The sequence below is a fragment of the Mastomys coucha genome, unplaced genomic scaffold (genome assembly GCF_008632895.1).
Source record: "Mastomys coucha isolate ucsf_1 unplaced genomic scaffold, UCSF_Mcou_1 pScaffold15, whole genome shotgun sequence".
NCBI classification, from domain to species: domain Eukaryota; kingdom Metazoa; phylum Chordata; class Mammalia; order Rodentia; family Muridae; genus Mastomys; species Mastomys coucha.
In genome coordinates, this window is record NW_022196897.1 from 24,681,822 (window position 1) to 24,704,484 (window position 22,663).

Sequence of the window (22,663 nt, forward strand, 5' to 3'; positions counted from 1 at the left end):
TTGTTTTTTGGAGGGGAAACTGGGAATGGAGAAATTTACATGTAAATAAAGAAAATATAAAAAAAAGAGGTATCATATTTGAATCTTGGTAGGAAAATAAGTATTAGAATAATTTAAATTACTCCTCTTATTTTCTAGAAATATGTTTGTTCATAAGAAACATTAAAAGATCCCAACACTGGTGTAGAAAGTTCACAAAACTGGGAATTTAAAATAAGTATCATATCTTTTCTTTGCTTCCAATTCAATACTTTTCTCATTTACAACAATATTTATAATAAAGATGAACTGGGAGAAGAAAATTATTTGTGCCTTCTCTAACACCTTCTCTAACAACTCATTGTGAGTTCAGCTGCTCCATTTCAGCACCCAAGGCTTCTTGATTTGAGAACAGTGACAAAGAAAACTTCTCCATAATTTCCCTGGTTAGGCTACAGGCATCAGCAAACTCAGTTCTAGCCAGTTCCATATGCATATATATATGTGTGTGTGTGTACACACATATATATATACAAATTCTATATATGTATATGTATATAATTTTAAAGAAAGAATCTTCAAATGAAATGAGATTATCACATATATACACTAATGTATCTATCATTAAGTCTAAAGAGTTAGAATCTTACTTCACTCATCTTGTAGCTAGCAGCCATTTAGTACGTTACCTATTTTATAGCAGGCAGTATGTCTATGTCTACCCACATAGAACAAGAAAAAGACAAACCTCTGACAGAGTAAAAACAACACCTTATTATGAAAATAAAATGATCATATGTTTTTGCATGATGTGGTGTTACAGTTCATATGTTAAGAGATTCTCATATCTGTGCTTAACAATATATATATATATATATATATATATATATATATATATTATACATATATATTTATACCATTTCATATATTTTATAGTTAAGGTTTAGTTCAATGGAATAATTACAAGAAATATCACAAGAGAAGACTTAGGAAATGTTGCTTAGATTATGGAAAAATATGGTGAAGAAAGTTTTCAACTGTTTTTGAAGGGTGTGCAGGACTGATATGCATGGGACAAATGACAGGCTAGACAGTGTAGAAATAGAATAAACTAAAGGTGTTACAAAAACATGGTAAGTTCAAGAAAATTAAAAAGGCTTTGTGTTGATAAAGCACAAATGTATAAGAGTCAATAGGGTATCATATATTAATCTAGGTACGTAGATGAATGTTTTATTATGCAGGATGCAAGATGTCATATTAAAGAATTTAGGTACTGGATAAGCAATGCATATATTTGGCTATTGACCAAGTTCTACATTGGGTAACAGACAATAAGTGCCTGGGTAAATATGATATGAGGATGGAAAGAGCATAATTTGGAGGCATATCACGCGGGTCACAGTAATGAAGGGAAGTAGTGACAGAACATCTGAGGAATGTTCTTGATTTTTGGCTTTGTGAACAGATATTTAAGAATGGAAACCTAGGTGGCTGTGACAATTTTGATTATGTTGAATAACATTAAGGAATTTGGGGAGTAACTTGAAGTCTTCCTGCTTTTACAATACTTGTTCCAAACAAATAAGAAGTAGATACTCGACATAGGAAAGATGCATAGCCAACTGTTAATCACTCACATTTGATCCCAGAGAAAATCTCTTTGTACAATCAAGGTACAAAGACTTAACACTGATCTGTACTGCTGTATAAATCATTGAATTACCAACAACAAACATATTAGGAATGGGTGACATCAAGTAGGTAGAAGTTTGAACTTTGGGCCCAGGGATAAAATTTATGTATCAAGATAAAAATATATTTAGAATTTTTTAATCCAATTGTAACTAGCTGAGCTGGGTGTAATCTAAGACTATTAGGCAGTTGACCATGGAGAAGCACTCATGGCCCTTGATGGTCCTCTATATGCTGAACTGATCTAAATCCTTACTGCTGCAGAAACATTGTAGAAATCAAAGTGAAACACACTCTGATTTTCTAATTGGTTTGATTGCTTAGGTAGATGGTAGACAATGGCCAAGAATCAAATTCCATGGTCCATATTTTAAAACTTTAGCACTTAGGTCCTTTTTGAAGGACAGAAAGTCCAGTTAGATATGAAGACACATTTACAATTAAATAAGAAAAGAGGTTTTAATATTCTCATTTGGTAGTCACTAGAAGGCTACTGAGGTTGAACATTTTTTAATTTTTTTAAGGAGTGTTTTTCTTTTGCTGTTTTAAAATATATTATATTTATATTTATTTTTACTTATATGCATGTGTGCTTATGTATGAACATGGACATATGCATGCATGTGTCCATGAAAGCCATAAGAGGGTCTTGTATTTCCTGGAGCTGGTGTTACAGGTAGTTATGAGCTGCCTGGCCTGGGTGCTGGGAATTGAACCTGGATCCACTGAAAGAAGAACAAGTGGCCTTATCTACTGAGACATCTCTCCAGTATCAGCACTGAACATATATGAGCAGCAATGGTCAGAAGCAGTGTGAAGAAATCTAACAACATTCCTGGAGAAACTGCAGAAAGTAATTTAGCCAGCACAGAAATATAAATGTTGAATTTCTTGGAATGTAACATTTATCTTTCATTTTCTCCTTTATATTTCTCTTATTCTTATGAACAAGACAAATATGTCTAGTAATGAACTAATGATCTAGAATGAAATGTCATGAAATTAGAGACTTTTACTTAGCTATAGGCACATTATCAATATTCTGTTATACTTGTTGAACAAATGGATTTTAGAAAACAGTTTGTTACTTTGGGGTTGTTGTATATATGAAAAGTAATATTCATAGCAATGATAGCTATCACTTGTTGGGCATCTACTACATTGGTTATTACATCCGATGCAATTTCCAGCTTATCATATTCAATCTTCCAACTCATCTTCTTAAATAGAAACCACTGAACTGAGTGTTGATATTCAGTCTGCAGATCTAACACTCAAAAGATTGAGACAAAGAATTGCGAGTTAAAGACCAACTCAGGCTACAGTGAGTATAAACTTAACCTTGGTTGTACCTCAAGGCCCTAACTTAAATAAAAAAGACAGAATGGAGAAAAGAATAAAAAAGCAAACAAGACAATAAATTAATAAATATTATTTTCTATAATCTTTACTTTATGCAAAGGAATAGTAAAGTTCAATAAGAGAAAGTAATTCAATATCAATATTGTACCTAATATGTATGCAGCCTGAAATGAGAAGAAACTTGTTTGACATAGACTGTTTCTTCATTGCACATTACTATTGTACTTAAGAAGATAAAATTCTCCTATGAAAGAGAAGCCTCTTTAGGGCCTCTTTCATATCCTTGTTTCTTAGGCTATAGATGAAGGGGTTCAACATGGGAGTCACCACCGTATACATTGCAGCAGCTACAACATCCTTTTCTGTAGAGACTATAGAGGGAGGGCACAAGTAGGCACTGAAGAGTGTTCCATAGAAAACACAGACCACACAGAGGTGGGAGCTACAGGTAGAAAAGGCCTTTGTACCTCCACCACGGGTTCGAACTCTCAGAATGGCAAATACAATGTGGATATAAGAGATGACAATACACACAAAAGGGACCATGAGTACTGTTCCTCCTAAGGCAAAAACCATTAGTTCATTGACATGAGTATCAGAGCATGAGAGCTTCAGGACAGGAGTAATGTCACAGAAAAAGTGAGCTATTTCCCCAACAACACAGAAGGACAGTTGAGCCATGAGGAGAGTGTGAGTCATGGCAACTATGTTGGTGAGAACCCAACACAGGGCAAGCATCAGGGCACAGACTCGGGCACTCATGATTGTGGAATAGTGCAGAGGGTGACAGATGGCCACATAGCGGTCATAGGCCATCACAGCCAGGAGGAAGCTGTCCAGATCACCAAACATCAGAAAGAAATACATCTGTGTGAGACAACCAGTATAGGAGATGGTATTGCGCTGAGTCTGAACATTAAACAATGTCTTGGTCACTGTAGATGATATTAAACCCATGTCAGCAAAGGATAGGTTGGCCAGAAAGAAATACATAGGTGTGTGAAGGTGTGGGTCAGAACCAATGGCCAAGATAATGAGCACATTCCCAGTTAAGGTGACAAGATACATACATAGGAAAAGTCCATAGAGTAGCTGCTGTTGCTCTGGAAACCCTGATATTCCTCGTAGAAAAAATTCAGAAACACTGGACTCGTTCTCCATGAGTCTAGAGCATCTGTAGATCAGAAAAGATAGTCAGAATGTAGGGTTGAGTCTCAAGATGCAGACACTGGCCTCTGAGCCTTCAACATCCACACCTGTATTTAAATTCACTACTCCTAGTCCTAATGTTTCCTACCATTGGGTTTTAATTTATTTCATTCTCTCCTGAAGAATTCCCTACTTTCTACTGTCTCTCTTTCTCTCTTCCCCAGTGAAGTCTGTGATACAGGAGCATTATTCCAGTGACAGTTATCTTCCAGAGGCATGGTCATCTCTGGTACTACCCAGCCTTACTCTAGCTTTCTCAGGTCATATCAGTTCTTCTATCACACTAGGATATCCTTATGGATATGCTAAAGTGAGCCAAATTGTATATTCTTTCCGGTGATTATCTGAAAACATGTAAAAAAGTAACCTTAAATAAACCTTCATGATAACCCACTTTATAAGAAATGACAGTTGAATGATTCATTCTCTCAATCTTTGATCACTGCCTCAGATAGAAAATATCAAGGTCTTAGGGCTTTTCTTCAACAATATCACCTTCTTAAATGTTTTTGATTAATCAGAGTTCACACCTAAAGACAAATCTATTGCAAACCAAAGGATTCCCTGAAGTAGTGTTTAGATTTCTAAGTCAAAATTTCAAACTTTTCCAAGAGGAGAATCTGAGAATGATTACATGTCTGTGAACTTACACAAACTGAAGTGACTAACACATCTCAAAATTTCACAACTTTTATCAGAGATAAGAAGGAGTCACCACCAATTTTGCTTTTGGCTTAACTAATTACTCATAATTAGGTTTTAATTTCTTTTGGAATACATGTGATACCTCACAAAGATTAGACTCTAGTGACTGAGCACATTCAAATAACCATATTCTCAGAGGAAAATTCTCTCCTAAAACCCAATTCATCTTAAATTTCTTCAAGACAAAAACAGGATGCAAGTTGTCTGATAATTCCACGAATCCTTGACTTCTAGATCCTCTATTTCCACATAAATATTTTTCCTCTGTTTCAAAGGATTTGTGTGCTATTTTTACAGAACATAAAATACATCCATCATTTTATCACTATATATAAGAATGTGAGACTCCAGGAAAAGGGAGAGGCAGCAAACACTTGAAATGTAAATAGATAAAATAATCTAAATTTTGTTTTGTTTTCATTGTTTTTATCGTGAAATGTTGTGGGCACAGTTCCTGGAGCAGCTTCCCCCTGCTTTGAGAGCAAGGAGCATTCTCTAATCTCATCAAATAGTGGGGTCCCAGACAGTGGCTGTAGTCTTGGAGATGGAATATTTATTCTCACGGTTCTTCTCAAATGAGTTTCTATAGTGTCAAACTAATTGAAGAATTTCCAGTAATGGACGGAATGGAAATGCCTTCTTCAGAATCTGTTGATTTCTATTCCAAGGAATGTTTTATACTGTTCAAGTCAGGTTCAAAAGTAGACTTTTCAAGTTAGTGTTCTGAGCAGACCTTGGGCACAAGCTCTGCAGCCAGTCCTACAACACCCAGAGGAAGCTCCACTCCCAGGCACTCTGACACACCCAGGATCAGAGGTGAGGAGGAACCAAAATCTGTTGCAACACTGGGAGTAACTGGGACCAGCAGGACCGGGCACACAGGAACTCTGCCAGCCCAGTGACTCAGGTTCCTTCTGGTCTGTCTGGGCTGGTGTCCAGAGTAGACCTTGGGCGCAAGCTCTGCAGCCAGTTCCACAACACACAGAGAAAGCCTCACTCCCAGGTGATCTAACAAGCTCAGGATCACAGGAACACAGGATCCCAGAATCACAGGATCACAGCGACAGCTTGACTCTGAGGAGTTCTGACACAACCAGGATCAGAGGAAGGACAGGCTCCAGTCAGATTTACCAAGGGCAGGTAGCACTAAAGTTAACCATATTGGGGGGATGGCAAGCATAAGAACATAAACAACACAAACCAAGGTCACTTGCCATCATCAGAACCCAATTCTTCCACCATAGCAAGTCCTGGACACACCATCACACCGGAAATGCAAGATTCAGATCTAAAATCACTTATCATGATGATGATACAGGACCTTAAGAAAGACATAAATAGCACCCTCAACGAAATACAGGAGAACACAGGTTAATGAGCTAGAAGCTCGTAAGGAGGAAACACAAAAATCCCTTAAAGAACTACAGGAAAACACAATCAAACAGGTGAAGGAAATGAGCAAACACATCCAAAATCTAAAAATGGAAATAGAAACAATAAATAAATCAGAAATAGAGACAACCCTGGAGATATAAAACCTAGGAAAAAACTCAGGAGCCATAGATGCAAGCATCACCAGCAGAATGCAAGAGATAGAAGAGAGAATCTAAGGGGCAGAAGACACCTTAGAAAACATTGACACAACAGTCAAATAAAATACAAAAAGCAAAAAGCTCACAACCCAAAACTTCCAGGAAATCCAGGATGCAATGAGAAGGCCAAACCTAAGGATAATAGGTATAGAAGAGAGTGAAGACTCCCAATGCAATGGGCCAGTAAATATCTTCAACAAAATTATAGAAGAAAACTTCCCTAACCTAAAGAAAGAGATGCCCATGAACATACAAGAAGCCTACAAAACTCTAAATAGACTGGACCAGAAAAGAAATTCCTCCTGTCACATAATAATAAAAACACCAAATGCACTAAACAAAGAAAGAATTTTAAAAGCAATAAGGGAAAAAAGGCAAGTAACATATAAAGGCAGGCCTATCAGAATTACACCAAACTTCTCACCAGAGACTATGAAAGCTAGAAGATCCTGGGCAGATGTCATACAGACTCTACAAGAACACAAATGCCAGCCTAGACTACTATACCCAGCAAAACTCTCAATTACCATAGATGGAGAAAACAAGATATTCCATGACAAAACAAAATTTATACAATATCTTTCCACAAATCCAGCCCTACAAAGGATAATAGATGGAAAACATCAACATAAGGAGTAAAACTACACCCTAGAAGAAGCAAGAAGGTAATCTATCAACAAACCCACACAAACCTAATTCTACCTCTTACAACAAAAAAATGGAAGTGACAATTACTTTTTCTTAATATGTTAATTTGAAAATTAATATTACCAACATATCCTAATCGATTGAAATCCAATAATATGAGGAATTGGAAATTTGTTGATTGCAATCCAATGGTCTCTCTAATTTGGTAATTGGAGAAATAGGTCCATCATTGTACAATCTCTATACACATTCAGCTTGTTTGTTTGTGACAGTGTCTGGCTTTGTACAACATAAAGGTCTTGAAATCTTGCTTCTCCTATCTCAGCCTCTCTATTAGTAGTAGTGTTTATTTCATGTTTTTACACTATACTATGGTTTTCAGAACAGCTTATATATTTCAAAAGTATTTATATATCCAAAAGAAAGATAGATGATTAACTAGGGAGATAGCTTGTAAGAGAACAACAAAGTGAGATTGAATGCTTTGCTTGGCATTTGTAACTCTTGTATCAAGTTTGAAGAAGAGGACTTTATTCTGAGATGAATATTTTTCCAAATTATCACAGCTAATGAACCAAATTCTTACCATCACCTAATGTCTGTGCCACCTTCCAAGCAGAGCCATCGTTCATTGAAACAGTAGGTGAATGACTTTATGGATAGAACATCTTAATACCTACACCATGTCTTAAATGAATGTCACCTGTTCTCTGTGGGCTGAGAATGAAGTCACTCACTCAAGTCAAATAGTTTTGACCATAGCAGGAAGTCTGTATCCAAAAATCAAGTCTACAATTCATTTCTTGGTGCAGCAGAACTATCAACTCTCAGCTTAGCTACGATGGAGGTAAAATCCTTTGGTGATGTGAGAGTCATTGAAATACAGCATTATTACAATGAAGCCCAATGTCTAAAAATTGTTGTTATTTTGGGCTTGTAACACAGTAAGAGCCAAGATTTTAAACTCTACTAAATACAAAACAAACAAAAAGACTTTATATATTTATGTTCATTTAAGAAAATACTAGTAGTGATGTATTATTTTGAAGTATACAGTTAATATGTTTGGAGTTATTTAAAATTTATATTGAGAAAACTGTATTTTCAGTATTTCTGTAGACAAGCATCTACATAAGACTGTTAAATTGATTGTTGTTTTATATCAAACAACTTTTATAATACTTATTTTTATTGTTACAATATTTTATAAATTTTAAGGAATATGACAAAAAAGATATTGTAGGTATTGAAGGGGGGTCTATGGGAAGAGCAGTGGTACAAAAGGAAAACAAGAATGTGATTTAATTCTATTTACTTAAAATATGTTTTTAAATGTTAACAAGTTCAAATAAATTGAAATCATATAAAAAATAATCTATTTTTTAAAAGGACATTTAAAATATTATTTATTACTTAAGATAGTGTGCATGTGTGTGTGTGTGTGTGTGTGTGAGCACTCGTGCCTGCACCTGTGTAGAGGTCAGAGGACAACTTACAGCAGTCTGTTCTCTCCTTCCCCCATATGGATTCTTAGGATCCAACTCAGATTAATAAGCTTGGCAGCAGGTGTCCTTACCCACAAGCCATCTGTACCACTCTAAGGTCACATTTTTACATTTTGCTCAATACTTTGGATTAGCACCTCTTGCTCTATTTCCTGGTTTTACTTTTCCATTAAAAGTTTTGTCATACTTTTTGGAATCTTCATCTCACAAATTTCAGCATATCTTTAAGACATCAGTGAGTTGTTTCCATGACTTGGTTTATTTCCTGTCATTCAAGTCAAGCAGTCCCTTTACTTACCACCACTACGTCTTCATCTACTGTGTCAGTCAAGAAGTGTGAGAAAGGTGACCCTTATGGTGAGAGTACTCCAGGACATGGACCTGGTGTCCTGTAACAGTTTTATTCAAGTTCCCATGCTCACTGCTACCCTTTTCACTGAGAAGAAAGCCATGCAAAAGTATTTATATAGGAAGAACGACTCATAATCTTCCTAACAAGATTTTTAATGGGGTTGACTAGAAGCAGGGTTCTGAAGAAAGAATACTAAATACGAACAGCAAATAGACAGAGGAAAAAGTCAAATCAGTAGATGTAGATGAAATACTATGTAAAAGAATTAGAAACTTGAAGAAAATAATGTCAGGGTTCTAGATGAAGAAGGGTACACAACGTGAAGAAAGGATCACACACACACAAAAAAGTCAAGGTCATAGTTGAATGCTAAGCTTCAACAAGCATAGTTTCATTCATCTGCTTGATGAGGAAAATCCAGAAAATGAGTTTCTTTGCTGAAAACTCTTAATGATCTGAGACGGAACTTCTGATTCCACTTGGACAAGGTTTTGAGAAATATTGAAGTATTTTATGTTTTCAGTTTGAAGACTGACCTGACAGACACAAGGCTGCTGTTTCATCAGGCTAATAATCCCTAGAAAAATAGTTGAACAAACTCTACTTTCAATGCCTATAGATACAAGAAGTCAGGGAACAGAGTTCCCCAGAGCCTTGTTAGTGAACAGTTATGATACCAGATTCCCTTGTCTCCATTAGAAAAGACAAAATTAGTATAACACTGATTACCACTAAATTTGAGATGTTTTACTGTTTTCTTTTTTACATAGCATTAAACACTTTTGCCACTATATTGTTTGATAATAGCAATTTATAGTAGCAGTTCTCAAACTGTGTGTTGCATATAAGATATTTACATTATAATTCATAACTAGCAAAATTATAGTTATGAATTAACAATAAAATGAATTTACGGCTGAGGTCATCACAACATGAGGAACTGTCTTAAAGGGCCACAGCATTGGAAAGGTTGAGAAACACTGATCTATAGCAAAATGTGTTTTCTTTTTTTTTTTCTGGTTTTTCAACACAGGGTTTCTCTGTATAGCCCTGGCTGTCCTGGAATTCACTCTGTAGACCAGGCTGGCCTCAAACTCAGAAATCTGCCTGCCTCTGCCTCCCAAGTGCTGGGATTAAAGGCATATGCCACCACCATCCAGCTGCAAAATGTGTTTTCTAAGAAGACACATCTGGATTTTTGCAACAAAGTTCCTTTTATGATAAGTGCCTTTACAAATGAAATTTAAAAACCTACCACTTTTCTTGAAAATTTCTCATGCTTTTGAGTAAAGATAAAAAGAAAAAGCACCTACTTAATTTATCTCACCTAATTATGTATTTTAAGAGATTTTTAGGGGACAAAACTCACAAATAGAAGAAGAATTAAAAAACATTTCAAGTTGGAAGCCAGATGGGCCTGTGAACCAAAATATTTCCATCATTGGTACTAAATTTTAGATGCTTTCCCAAGCTGTAGACTTTTGAACTCCTCTCTATTTACTTAAGGATACTTGAAAAGCCTTAAACATCAAAAATGTAATTTGGGACAGGGGAGGTGGCTTAGTGGTTAGGAGCATTTGATGCTCTTAAATAGGACCCAGCTTCAGTTTTCAATACCCATGTGACGTCTCAAAACCTCCTCTAACTCTGACTCCAAGGCATCCAATACTCTCTTCTGAACTCCACTCGTTCCTGCATATATACATATGTGTGTGTGTGTGTGTATACACACACACACACACACACACACACACACACATATGTATATATATATATATATATATATATATATATACACATATATATGTATGGTAAATAAATATATATACATATATATGTACATATACAAAAGTTAGCCCTTTTGCTGTCATCCATAGTCTTTAGTTCTTTATGAACACAATAGGGCAATTACATATAAATTGACAGTGGTTGAGATATCATGCACAGGACTTATATAAACTTAAGCTATACAAAACCCCAGCCTTATGGATGGGGATGAATATGAAGTCTCACTTGGAACTATTAGATAATGCTAGATTTTAAAAGAGGAAGAGTCCTTTCTCTTTAAGAGTAGATTCAACACATGCCAGTGAATGGTAAAAATCTAAGAGCATATAAGCAACACCAACACTTGATGGGTTTTCAAAAATGCGGACACTGAAATTGTCTTTTGTTGTTGAGTCTTTGTATGGTTTAGGTATTAGGGTGACTGTGGCCTCATTGATAGAATAAGTTTGGTAATGTTCCTTCTGTTTTTATTTTATGGAATAGTTTGAGCAATATTAGCTCTTCTTTGAAAATATGGTAGAATTCTCCACTAAAACCATCAGGTCCTGAGGTTTTGTTTGTTTGTTTTTGTTCATTTGTTTGTTTTTTGTTTTTGATTGGGAGACTTTTAATGACTGCTTCTATTTCTTTGGGGGTTACTGGTCTATTTAAATTGTTTATCTAATCTTCCTCAACCTTACATGCATCAGAGAGCTGATATCTAAAATATATAAAGAACTCAACACATTAAACATCAATAAACAAGTTAATAAGTGGGATACAAAACTAAACAGAAAATTCTTGATAGAGGACTCCCTAATGTCTGGGAAACACGTAAAGAAATGTTCAATTTCCTTAGTCATCAGGAATATACAAATCAAAATTATCCTGATATTCTATCTTTCACCCATATCAGAATGAGTATGATCAAAATCTCAAAAGACAGCTTATGCTAGTTAAAATGTGGAGCAAGGGGATACTCCTTCTTTGATGGTAGGAGTGCAAACTTGTTTAGCCACTTTGGAAAACAATTTGATTGTTTCTTGTTGGATGACCCCACTGCTAAAGGTTACAGTCCACCATGTCTGGACAGCTCTCTGAGGACTGCATAAAATGTAGGTCTCCTTTCTTCCAGAGGGGCTTCCTTCTCTCTGCCTGACCTTATTTGGTAGATGTCGCTAGGTGTTGTTGCAGGGCTTATCTTAAGTATGACCTTCAATATAGTTCCCTACAAGAGCTTTCCCCGTGCTGGCCATATGACAATGGGGTATTGTGCTCCCACACAGATGATAGGAAGGTGCTGCCTAATGCAAATGAGGCATACTGTGATTACCTATCAGGTGTTCACCTATCAGCATCTAATAGCACCTAGCTGCTGCCCTCTGCCTATATGTTCCCCTCACCCTGGAAGAAATTTGAGCTGCCTTGTTGAAACTGATTCCTGTAATTTGTCATTCATTTGTACTCAGTGGTTGTCAGAACCTGGTTCTTTGACTCTGCTCCCATTTTCCAACAATGCCCAAGGACGAGGAAGAACCATACTTTCTCAGAAAATTGAGAATAGTTCTACCTCAAGACTCAGGTATGCTGCTCCTGGGCATATACACAAATGGTGTTGAACAATACCACAAGGATACTTGCTCAACTGTGTTCATGGCAGCTCTAATTCTAAAAGCTAGAAAGTGGAAATAATATAGATATTCCTCAGCTGAAGAATGGATAAAAAAGGTGCACACAACAGAATATTACTCAGTTATTAAAAACAAAGACATCATGACAATTTCAGCAAATAGATGGAACTATTAAAGATAAATCCTGAGTGAGGTAATCCAGACATGGAAAAGCAAACATGATATGTACTCATTTATAAGCAGATAGTAGCCATGAAGTACAGGATAACCATTCTATAATCCCACACCCAAAGAAGCTAAGTAATAAGAAGGGACCAAAGGAGGATGCTTGAGTCTAACTGAGACGGGGAAATGAAATAGACATTAGAGGTGGAGGGAGAGAGAAAATTGGGTGGAGGAAGGGATTTAGAGGGTAACAAAAGAATATAACTTCTCAGCACCTCACAGTACCTTTCCAAAATTGACCATATAATTGGTCTCAAAACAGGCCTCAACAGATACAAGAAGATTGATATAATCCTATGAATCCTATAAGATCACCACCGACTAAAACTGGTTTTCAATAACAATATAAACAATAGAAATCCTATATAAACATGGAAGCTGAACAACATTCTACTCAATGGTAACTTGGTCAAGGAAGAAATAAAGGAGAAAATTAAAGATATTTTAGAGTTTAATGCAAATGAAGCCACAATGTAGCCAACCTTATAAGACACAATGAAAGCACTGTTAAGAGGAGAACTCCTAGCTCTGAGTGCTTACAAAAAGAAACTGGAGAGAGCATATGCTAGAAGTTTGACAGCATATCTGAAAGCTCTAGAACAAAAAGAATCAACTACACCCAAGAGGAGTAGATGGCAGGAAATAATCAAACTCAGGGATGAAGTCAACCAAGTAGAAACAAAAAGAATAATACAAAGAATCAACCAAACCAGGAGCTGGATCTTTGAGAAAATCAACAAGATACATAAATCTTTAACCAGACTAACCAAAGGGCACAGAGACAGTATCCAAATTAACAAAATCAGAAAAGAAAAGGGAGACATAACAACAGAAAACGAGGAAATCAAAAAAGTCATCAGATCCTACTACAAAAGCCTATACTCAACAAAACTGTAAAATTTGGATGGAATGGACCATTTTTTAGATAGATACCAGGTATCAAAGTTACATCAGGATCAGATAAACAATCTAAACAATCCCATCCCCCAAAGAAGTTGAAACAGTCATTAATAGTCTCTCAACCAAAAAACCCAGGACAAGATGGATTTAGTGCAGAGTTCTATCTGGCTTTGAAAAAAAGACCTAGTGCCAATACTCCTCAAACTATTCCACAAACTACAAACAGAAGAAACATTACCCAATTCATTATATGAAGCCACAATTACTGTGATACCTAAACCACACAAAGACCCCAACAAAGAAAGAGCAATTTAGACCAATTTCCCTTATGAATATCAATGCAAAAAGTACTCAGTAAAAATTTCACAAACCAAATCCAAGAACACATCAAAATTATCATCCATTATGATTATGTAGGCTTCATCCCAGTGATTCAGGGATGTCTCAAATACAGAAATACATCAACATAATCCACAACAAATATAAAAAACAAATATAAACAAACTCAAAGAAAAAAATACCACATGATCATTTCATTAGATATTGAGAAAACATTTGACAAAATCCAACACCCTTTCATGACAAAGATCTTGGAAATATCAGTAATTCAAGACCCATACCTAAACATAGTGAAAGCAAACAATACTGCAAACAAGTAGCCAACATCAAACTAAATGGAGAGAAACGATGCAATACCACTAAAATGAGGGGCTATAGAAGGCTGACCACTTTCTCTCTAACTGTTAAAAATAGTACTGGAAGTCCTAGCCAGAGCAATTAGACAACAAAAGGAGGTCAAATGGTAAAAATTGGAAAGGAAGAAGTCAAAATATCACTATTTGCAGATGATATGATAGTATACTTAGTGACCCCAAAAATTCCACCAGAAAACTCCTAAAGCTGATAAACAATTTCACTAAAGTGGCTGGATGTATAATTAACTCAAACAAATCAGTAGCCTTCCTCTATTCAAAGGATAAATGGTCTGAGAAAGAAATTAGGGAAAAACATCCTTCACAAAAGTCACAAATAAAATAAAATACCTTGGTCTGACTCTAACTAAGCAAGTGAAAGATCTATATGATAAGAACTTCAAGTCTTCTAAGAAGGAAATCAAAGAAGAACTTAGAAGATACATGCTCAGAAATTTCCCATGCTCATGGATTGGTAGGATTAATAAAGTAAAAATGACCATCTTGTAGAATACAATCTATAGATTCAATGCAATCCCCATCAAAATTCCAAATTAATTCTTCATAGAGTTAGAAAGAACAGTTTGCAAATTCATCTGGAAATATCAAAAAAACAGGATAATGAAGACTATTCTCAACAATAAAAGAACTTCTGGCAGAATAACCACCCCTGACTTCAAGCTGTACTACAGAGCAATTGTGATTAAAAAAAATAACTGTATGATATTGGTACAGTGACAGGCAGGTGGATCAATGGTATAGAATTGAAGACCCAGAAATGAACCCACACAACTATGGTTACTTGATCTTTGACAAAAGAGCTAAAATCATCCAGTGGGAAAATGACAGCATTTTCAACAAATGGTGCTGGTTCAACTGGCAGTTAGCATGTAGAAAAATACAGATGGATCCATCCTTATCTCCTTATAATGAAGCTCAAGTCCAAATGGATCAAGGACCTCCACATAAAACCAGATACATTGAAACTAATAGAAAAGAAAGTGGGGAAGAGCCTCAAGCACATGGTCAGAGGGGGAAATTTCCTAAACAGAACACCAATATCTTATGCTCTAAGATCAAGAATTGACAAATGGGAGCTCATAAAATTGTAAAGGTTCTGTAAGGTTAAGAGCACTATCGATAGGACAAAATGGCAATCAGCAGGTTGGGAAAAGATCTTTACCAATCCTACATCTGATAGAGGGCTAATATCCAATATTTACCAAGCACTCAAGAAGATAGATTCCAGAGAACCAAATAACCCTATTTAAAAATGGGGTATAGAGCTAAACAAAGAATTCTCAACTGAAGAATACAGAATGGCTAAGAAGCACCTAAAGTAATGTTCATCATCCTTAGTCAACAGATAAATGAAAATCAAAACAACCCTGAGATTCCACCTCACACCAGAGTAGCTAAGATCAAAACTCAGGTGACAGCAGATGCTGGTGAGGATATGGAGAAAGAAGAACTCTTCTCTATTGGTGGTAGGATTGCACACTGGTACAAGCATTCTGGAAATCAGTTTGGCAGTTCCTCAGAAAATTAGACATAGTACTACTACCTGAGGAACAAGCTATACCATTCCTTGGCATATACCCAGAATATGCTCCATGTACTAAGGATACATGCTCCATCCACTATGTTCATAGCAGCCTAATTTGTAATATTCAGAAGCTGGAAACAACCCGGATGTCCCTCAACATAGGATAGATACAGAAAATGTATACACAGTGGAGTACTACTCAGCTATTAAAAAGAATGATTTTGTGACTTTTTTAGGCAAACGGATGGAACTAGAAAATATCATCCTGAGTGAGGTAATCCAATCACAAAAGAGCACACATGGTATGCACTCATTGATAAGTGGATATTAGCCTAGAAGCTCAGAATACCAAAGATACAACTTATAGACCACATGAAGCTCAAGCAAAAGGAAGACCAAAGTATGGATACTTCAGTCCTTCTTAGAAGGGAGAACAAAATACCTATGTAAGGAGTTACAGAGACAAATTGTGGAGCAGAGACTGAAGGAAAGGCCATCCAGAGACTGCCCCACCTGGGCATCCATCACATATACAGTCCCCAAACCTTGACAAAATTGTGGATGCCAACATGTGCTTGCTCACAGGAGTCTGATATAGCTGTCTCCTGAGAGGCTCTGTCAGTGCCTGACTAATACAGAGGTGGATGCTTGCAGCCAACCATTGGACTGAACACAGGGTCCCCAATGGAGGAGCTAGAGAAAGGTTCCAAGGAGCTGAAGGGGTTTATAGCCCCATTGGAGGAGCAACAATATGAACCAATCAGTACCCCCCCAGAGTTCCCAGGGACTAAATCACCAACAAGCGAGTACACATGGAAGGACCCATGACTCCAGTCGCATATGTAGCAGAGGATGGCCTTGTAGGTCATCAGTGGGAGGAGAGGCCCTTGGTCCTGTGAAGGCTTGATCCTGGGGAATGCCAGGGTCAGGAAGCAAGAGTGGGTTGGTTGGTGAGCAGGGAAAGGGGGTTTTCAGAAGGGGTGAACCAGGAAAGGGGATAATATTTGAAATGTAAATAAAGAAAATATTTAATAAAAAACAAAAAAGAAAACAAAAACACTCAAAAAAACAGGTGGGAAAATAGCTGAGCACCCTCCTACACATATCTATATATCATGTGCACCTACTCAAACACATATGTAAACACACACACACGTATACTCCTAAAAATATGTCATAGAGTTCAGAAGCAAGAGATCTTGCTTATCACTCTTAACATTCAGTTTGTTTCATTGTGGATTCTGAATCACATTTTCCTCAAGGGGACCAGAAAAGTAAAAATCTTTGTGAGTCACCAAGTTCCTACTGGTTATTTTGTCATTAACAGCATGCATTCTCCAAGGGTTTACCCTTATGTCTGCTGCAACAAGTAACTCCATTCCCAGAAGGGCCCCAGGGAATAAAGCAATTATATTTCATTCTCTCTAATTTGAGCTGGGTATGGGCACATTGCCCCTTGGGTCCTCTTGGAAATTTCAAAACTTATAACTCATATGAATTTTTCAGCAGTTTTGACCAAAAGTATATTGATATATCTATCTTGCTTGAGTGTTAGTTTATAATTATTTTGCCTACTAAGGTATGATATGTATGTCCTTAGAGATTCCATCTGTTTTAACAACCTCTATGCCATCTTGGAATAAATGGAATAAGTTTACCATCATTTTCTTTTTAGCTTGAGGTATCTATTCTCATCACCTAAGAGATCAGAAAGAAACAGGTATATAGATGTATATTGAGTTATGCTCGAAGTATTTGTGTTTTTCTTTCAATGTATATAGACAGTATGTTATTAACTGTGATTTCTATGTTTAATATAGTATGCCAGTAATCTCAGTTGGAAATTTGTCTTGAACATTTATCTAATTTATCTAAATTTATATATATATATGTGTGTGTGTTTATATATAATATATATTACACATATATAATATATAGATTTTATGAATTATAAATTTTATGAAAATTTATCTAAATTTTGAGATGATACCTTAAAAAGAAATGTACACATAACAATTTGATTGAAAATGAGTCATACTTATTTCCTGAGAAAAGAGTGGAAAATATTGCATTTTGCTTACCTTTATTTCTCAGTAGACATTGGTGGGATTTCTTCCAAATTTATTTCATATCCCTTCAATTTTATTTGTTTTTATTTATCTTTATTCTGATACAATCCAACCATAAACAGGTAAGTTATGTCTAAATTATTGAAGCAACTATGGGTTCTTATGGACAACACTGCTCTACAATTTGCTCTCCACATCAGCACACAGCAAGTTATTTAGACATGTGGTATTGATTTTGTTAAACATTTTCTTGGGTGCACCAACATTTTCTGCTGCTCTGAGACTAGAACTAGACGTGTTTTAGACTGGAAAGGGCTTTCATAATCTAGCTTCTCAGTAATCCTCAACCTTATACCTTTCCAGGCTGAACATGGGCTCAAGTTGCCTGTTCTTCATGTACTCTCATTCCACTGTCACCAGACACTAGTGATTCTCTTGGCCTTACATCCTAATTACCTAATCTCAGGTTTCCATCATGAACTCTCAAAACATTACTTCCTAATTTCTCCAAAAGTTATGAGGTTGATGTGCCTTGACCAGATGATCACTACCTTGTTAATATTGCCAAACACTGCTGAAGCTGGGGCAAAAATGAACAAACAGACTGATTTTAAAATGAGGGTGTGTGTGTTACATAACAGCAGGTACTTCTTTTTCATGTTTCTATTTCATTCATTTCCAGAACAGGAGAAAATGAGTTGTATCAGAAGGAATAATCATAGTGTCACATCTGAGTTCATCCTCCTGGGGCTCCCTATCAATCCAGAACTGAACAGCATGTACTCTGCCCTGTTCCTGGTCATGTACCTGACAACTGTGCTGGGGAACCTGCTCATCATCCTGATCATCAGGCTGGACTCTCACCTCCACACCCCCATGTACTTCTTCCTCAGTCACTTGGCTTTCACTGACATCTCCTTTTCTTCAGTCACAGCTCCAAAGATGCTCATGAATATGCTGACACACAGTCAGTCCATCTCATATACTGGATGTATTTCCCAGGTGTATTTTTTCCTATTTTTTGCGGATCTTGACAGCTTTCTTCTGACCTCCATGGCCTATGACAGATATGTGGCCATCTGCCATCCTCTGCACTATACCACCATCATGAGCCAGAGTCTCTGCGTCCTACTGTTAATTGTGTCCTGGGTCTTGTCCTTTGCCAGTGCCATTTTACATACCCTTCTGCTTGCCCATCTCTCTTTCTGTGGGAGCAATACTCTGCCCCACTTCTTCTGTGACCTCTCTGCTCTGCTTAAGTTGTCTAGTTCAGACACCACCATCAATGACCTGGTTATCTTCACCGTAGGAGTGGTGATCATAACTGTGCCATTGTTATGCATTCTGGTTTCTTATGGCTACATTGGAGCCACCATCCTAAGAACTCCCTCCATCAAGGGAATCTTCAAAGCCTTGTCCACATGTGGCTCTCACCTCTCTGTGGTTTCTCTGTATTATGGAGCCATTATTGGGCTGTACTCCTTTCCTTCGCCTAATAACAGTAATAACAAGGATGTCATTGTGGCTGTGATGTACACTGTGGTCACACCCATGCTGAATCCCTTTATCTACAGTCTAAGAAATCGAGATATAAAAGGAGCACTGAGAAATATGTTCAGTGGGAGAACAAGTTCACAGTGATGGGTGTGGTCTTTCTTATTGACTTACATAAGGCCTCTCACACCTACTCAGGTAGGGCTTTATGATGAAGTTTTCGTTTTTGGAGTCTGTGCTTTCCAGAATACTTTTCTACCTATATAATTGTTGTCAGTTTTTAAAGTCTTGGAGGAAACTTTTCTAAACACACAAGTACATCCTTTTTTTCCTTTGCCTAGTACTTATATGTTTTACAGACATTTAAAATCCTCCTGTAATCCCAGCTTTTGTTCATTTCTCTTGAATAATTTGTAACCTCTTAAAACAAAGATATTTTTCTTTCTCAAGATAAAAAAAAGTGTATTCTGAAAGGTTTACAGTTTTTTTATTTACTTTTATAATAAACTTAGAAAGGAAGATTTAGCTTTATTTTTTATTGCTTTGGTGGATTTATTTATTTTATCTTATGTTCATGGATGCTTTGTCTGCCTGTATACGTGTATGTACATACATGACGAGTCAGAAGGAGCATTAGATTCCCTAGAATTGGTGTTCCAAATGATTGTGAGCCACCATCTTGGTGCTGGAAACTGAACTTGGGTCCTCTGGAAGAACAGCCACTGCTCTTAACTGCTGAGCCATCTCTCTAGCCATGTTTTTTTGCTTTTTAATTCCTCTTTTATTTTCAAATTTACTTTTTATTTCTATTAACACATAAAACAACCATATCCGTTTGCAGGGTTCCACATTATGTTTATATAAGTACACACACTTTGGGATGCTCAAACTGGGGAAAGTGTAGTTCCTCAAATACTTATCACTACTTTGAGATGAAAATATCCAAAATCTTTCCTGTTCTCTTAAAATATATAGGATGTTATAACACTCTTACCACACTATTAAACAGCACAACACAGGAAACTCTTCCCTCCATGACTGGTATCCATTGACCAACATTTTCTTGTTCCTCTGCCTTATGTTCTCCCAAGTGATTCAAATTGGTTTTGCTCATTATAAGAAAAAATTATTCCATGCATATCTGTAATGTATATGCTAAATCCTTTTACTATTAGTCTAAGGACTATAAAAAGCACAGCTTTCTCTTCCTCAAATTTAATTATCCCAGTCTCAAAGGAATTGGTAAAAAGGCTAAGGCAAGGTTCTAAGTGCAGACACTGAATAAGGCTGGGCAGGATGCAGGAGCCTAGACAACCTAGAAAGAATTTAAGCAGGACTTGGGTGTGGTTAGCCACCATAATGTAGTGGCTTCTTTCCATTAAAAATGGTAATAATAAAATAATAATAATAATAATAATAATAATAATAATAATAATAATAATTGTCTCAAGTATTTTAGAATATGTCTCTATGGAAGAAAAACATTTCTTAATTTCATTGCTGTTAGAAAGTTCAGTGACAGACTTCCCTATATCTATTATTTTATCTAGTTCTAGAAACTTCTGTAGTATAAGCCATTAAAACTGAGAGGTTTCTAACTAGTCCCATCCTACTATGCAAGCAATATGTGGTAGGAGTGAATTGAAACCACTGTGTATACGAAGTTAAATCCAAGTTTATGAATATTTTCAAAACTGCCCCAATTATTCATTTTACCAAAACTTTTACTTTAATCTTCATAAATAAATATGCTAGAAAGAAAATAATACACATAGCACATGCAGAAAGTATATGCATTTATGGATGATATTAGATGGTCTCACTATTTGTACATTTATATTTGCAACTGGTGGCCACACTTTAAAAACATAATTGAGTAATATATTCATGTAACAATCCCTAGACTTGAGTAATCAAAAACTAACAAAATTTACAATGTTGGCCATGGGCGGAAAGCAAGGCATGTACACACACTTTCTGCTTAGCATTTTCTATTAGTCTAAAACTGTTCTAAAAACACAGTTTATGACTTTTGATGAGATAGTCACATTCTAATTTAAGCTTCTCCATATATGCTCATGTGTATTATTCTGTTTGTTACACAGAACTTGATATTTAAAGAACTTAAAGTATTTGCAAGTGAAATGAATCACAAATTGTATCTCATTGTGATTTTACTTTAAACTTCCCTGCTGATTAATAAAGGAAAACATTTTAGTCCATGTTTATTTCTTCCTAGTACATAGCTAGTGAGTAAAACTCTCCGAATTCAAATTCCCTCACTGTTAGAGATGTGGCTCTCACCACACATGGCATGATGTCAGATGGCCTCAGGATGCACCTGCAATATCTTCTAACAATAGACCATTATCTAAGTGTCATGACCTGATACAAAGTGGATATTATTTCCTGAGAAGCACTTTGTATATTTTATATTTTTAGAGTCAGGGCCATGCTGTATAACCATGGAAAACCTGCTTCTTACTACTATCTAGCTAAGGCTGGCCTTGAACTTGGGACAACCCTCCTTCCTCAGTCTCCCAAGTACTGGGATTGCAGGATTGTGCAACCATGCCTGGCTATTATCAGAACTTCAAGGAAACATTGATCTCTTTTATGGATAGGACAAATTATATGCTTCTTTGGAGAAAGTTATTCCAGACTCCTGAATTACCATGTAATGAAAGCCAGAGTGAGAATATAACTGTTCCAGAGTAGTCCCCACCCCCCGTTGTGGGCCTGTATACCAGAGGTTTTCATGGAAATCTCCCTTCTGGCCCAGTGCGAGAGTTCCAGCGAAGGAAAGTGAGCATGGGCAGGGAGGAGAAGTCACTTCCTCAGCTTCTGCTGCTGCAGTGTGCTTCATCTCCGTCTCTGCCGTGCTTTCCAGGTCACTCAGTTACTCTGCACCACCCTGCACTGAGTCGTGTTGGACTGGGCTGGGCCGATGAGAGGCCAATTTTTTAATTGGAATTTCATTTTCATAAGAAAACCAGCCATCTTATTTAGATTTTCCAATTTTGTGGATTACAGGCTTTTGACGTAAGATCTAATAATTCTTTGGATTTCCTCAATGTCTGCTGTTATGTCCCTTTTGCATTTATGATTTCATTAATTTAAATACAGTTGCTCTCCCTTTTAGTTAGTTTGGCTAACTCTATCTTGTTGATTTTCTCAAAGAACCAGCTCTTGGCTTCATTTATTCTTTGTATTGTTCTCTTTGTTTCTTGTTTATTGATTCCAGCCCTGAGTTTGATTACTTTTTGAGGTCTACTCCTCTTGAGTGTGTTCT

General features: G+C 36.4%; 2 protein-coding genes across 2 annotated transcripts; one reads left to right on the forward strand and one right to left on the reverse strand.

Annotated features, from left to right (window-relative positions):
• Positions 1-3,261: 3,261 nt before the first annotated feature.
• LOC116091945 (olfactory receptor 1N1) lies at positions 3,262-4,212 on the reverse strand. The gene has a single exon (XM_031373364.1). The coding sequence runs from the start codon at positions 4,195-4,197 to the stop codon at positions 3,262-3,264; it is 936 nt and encodes a 311-aa protein (XP_031229224.1). The 5' UTR covers positions 4,198-4,212.
• A 14,358-nt stretch (positions 4,213-18,570) lies between these two features.
• Positions 18,571-19,518, forward strand: LOC116091946 (olfactory receptor 50-like). Its single transcript, XM_031373365.1, has one exon. The coding sequence runs from the start codon at positions 18,571-18,573 to the stop codon at positions 19,516-19,518; it is 948 nt and encodes a 315-aa protein (XP_031229225.1).
• The last annotated feature ends 3,145 nt before the right edge of the window (positions 19,519-22,663 follow it).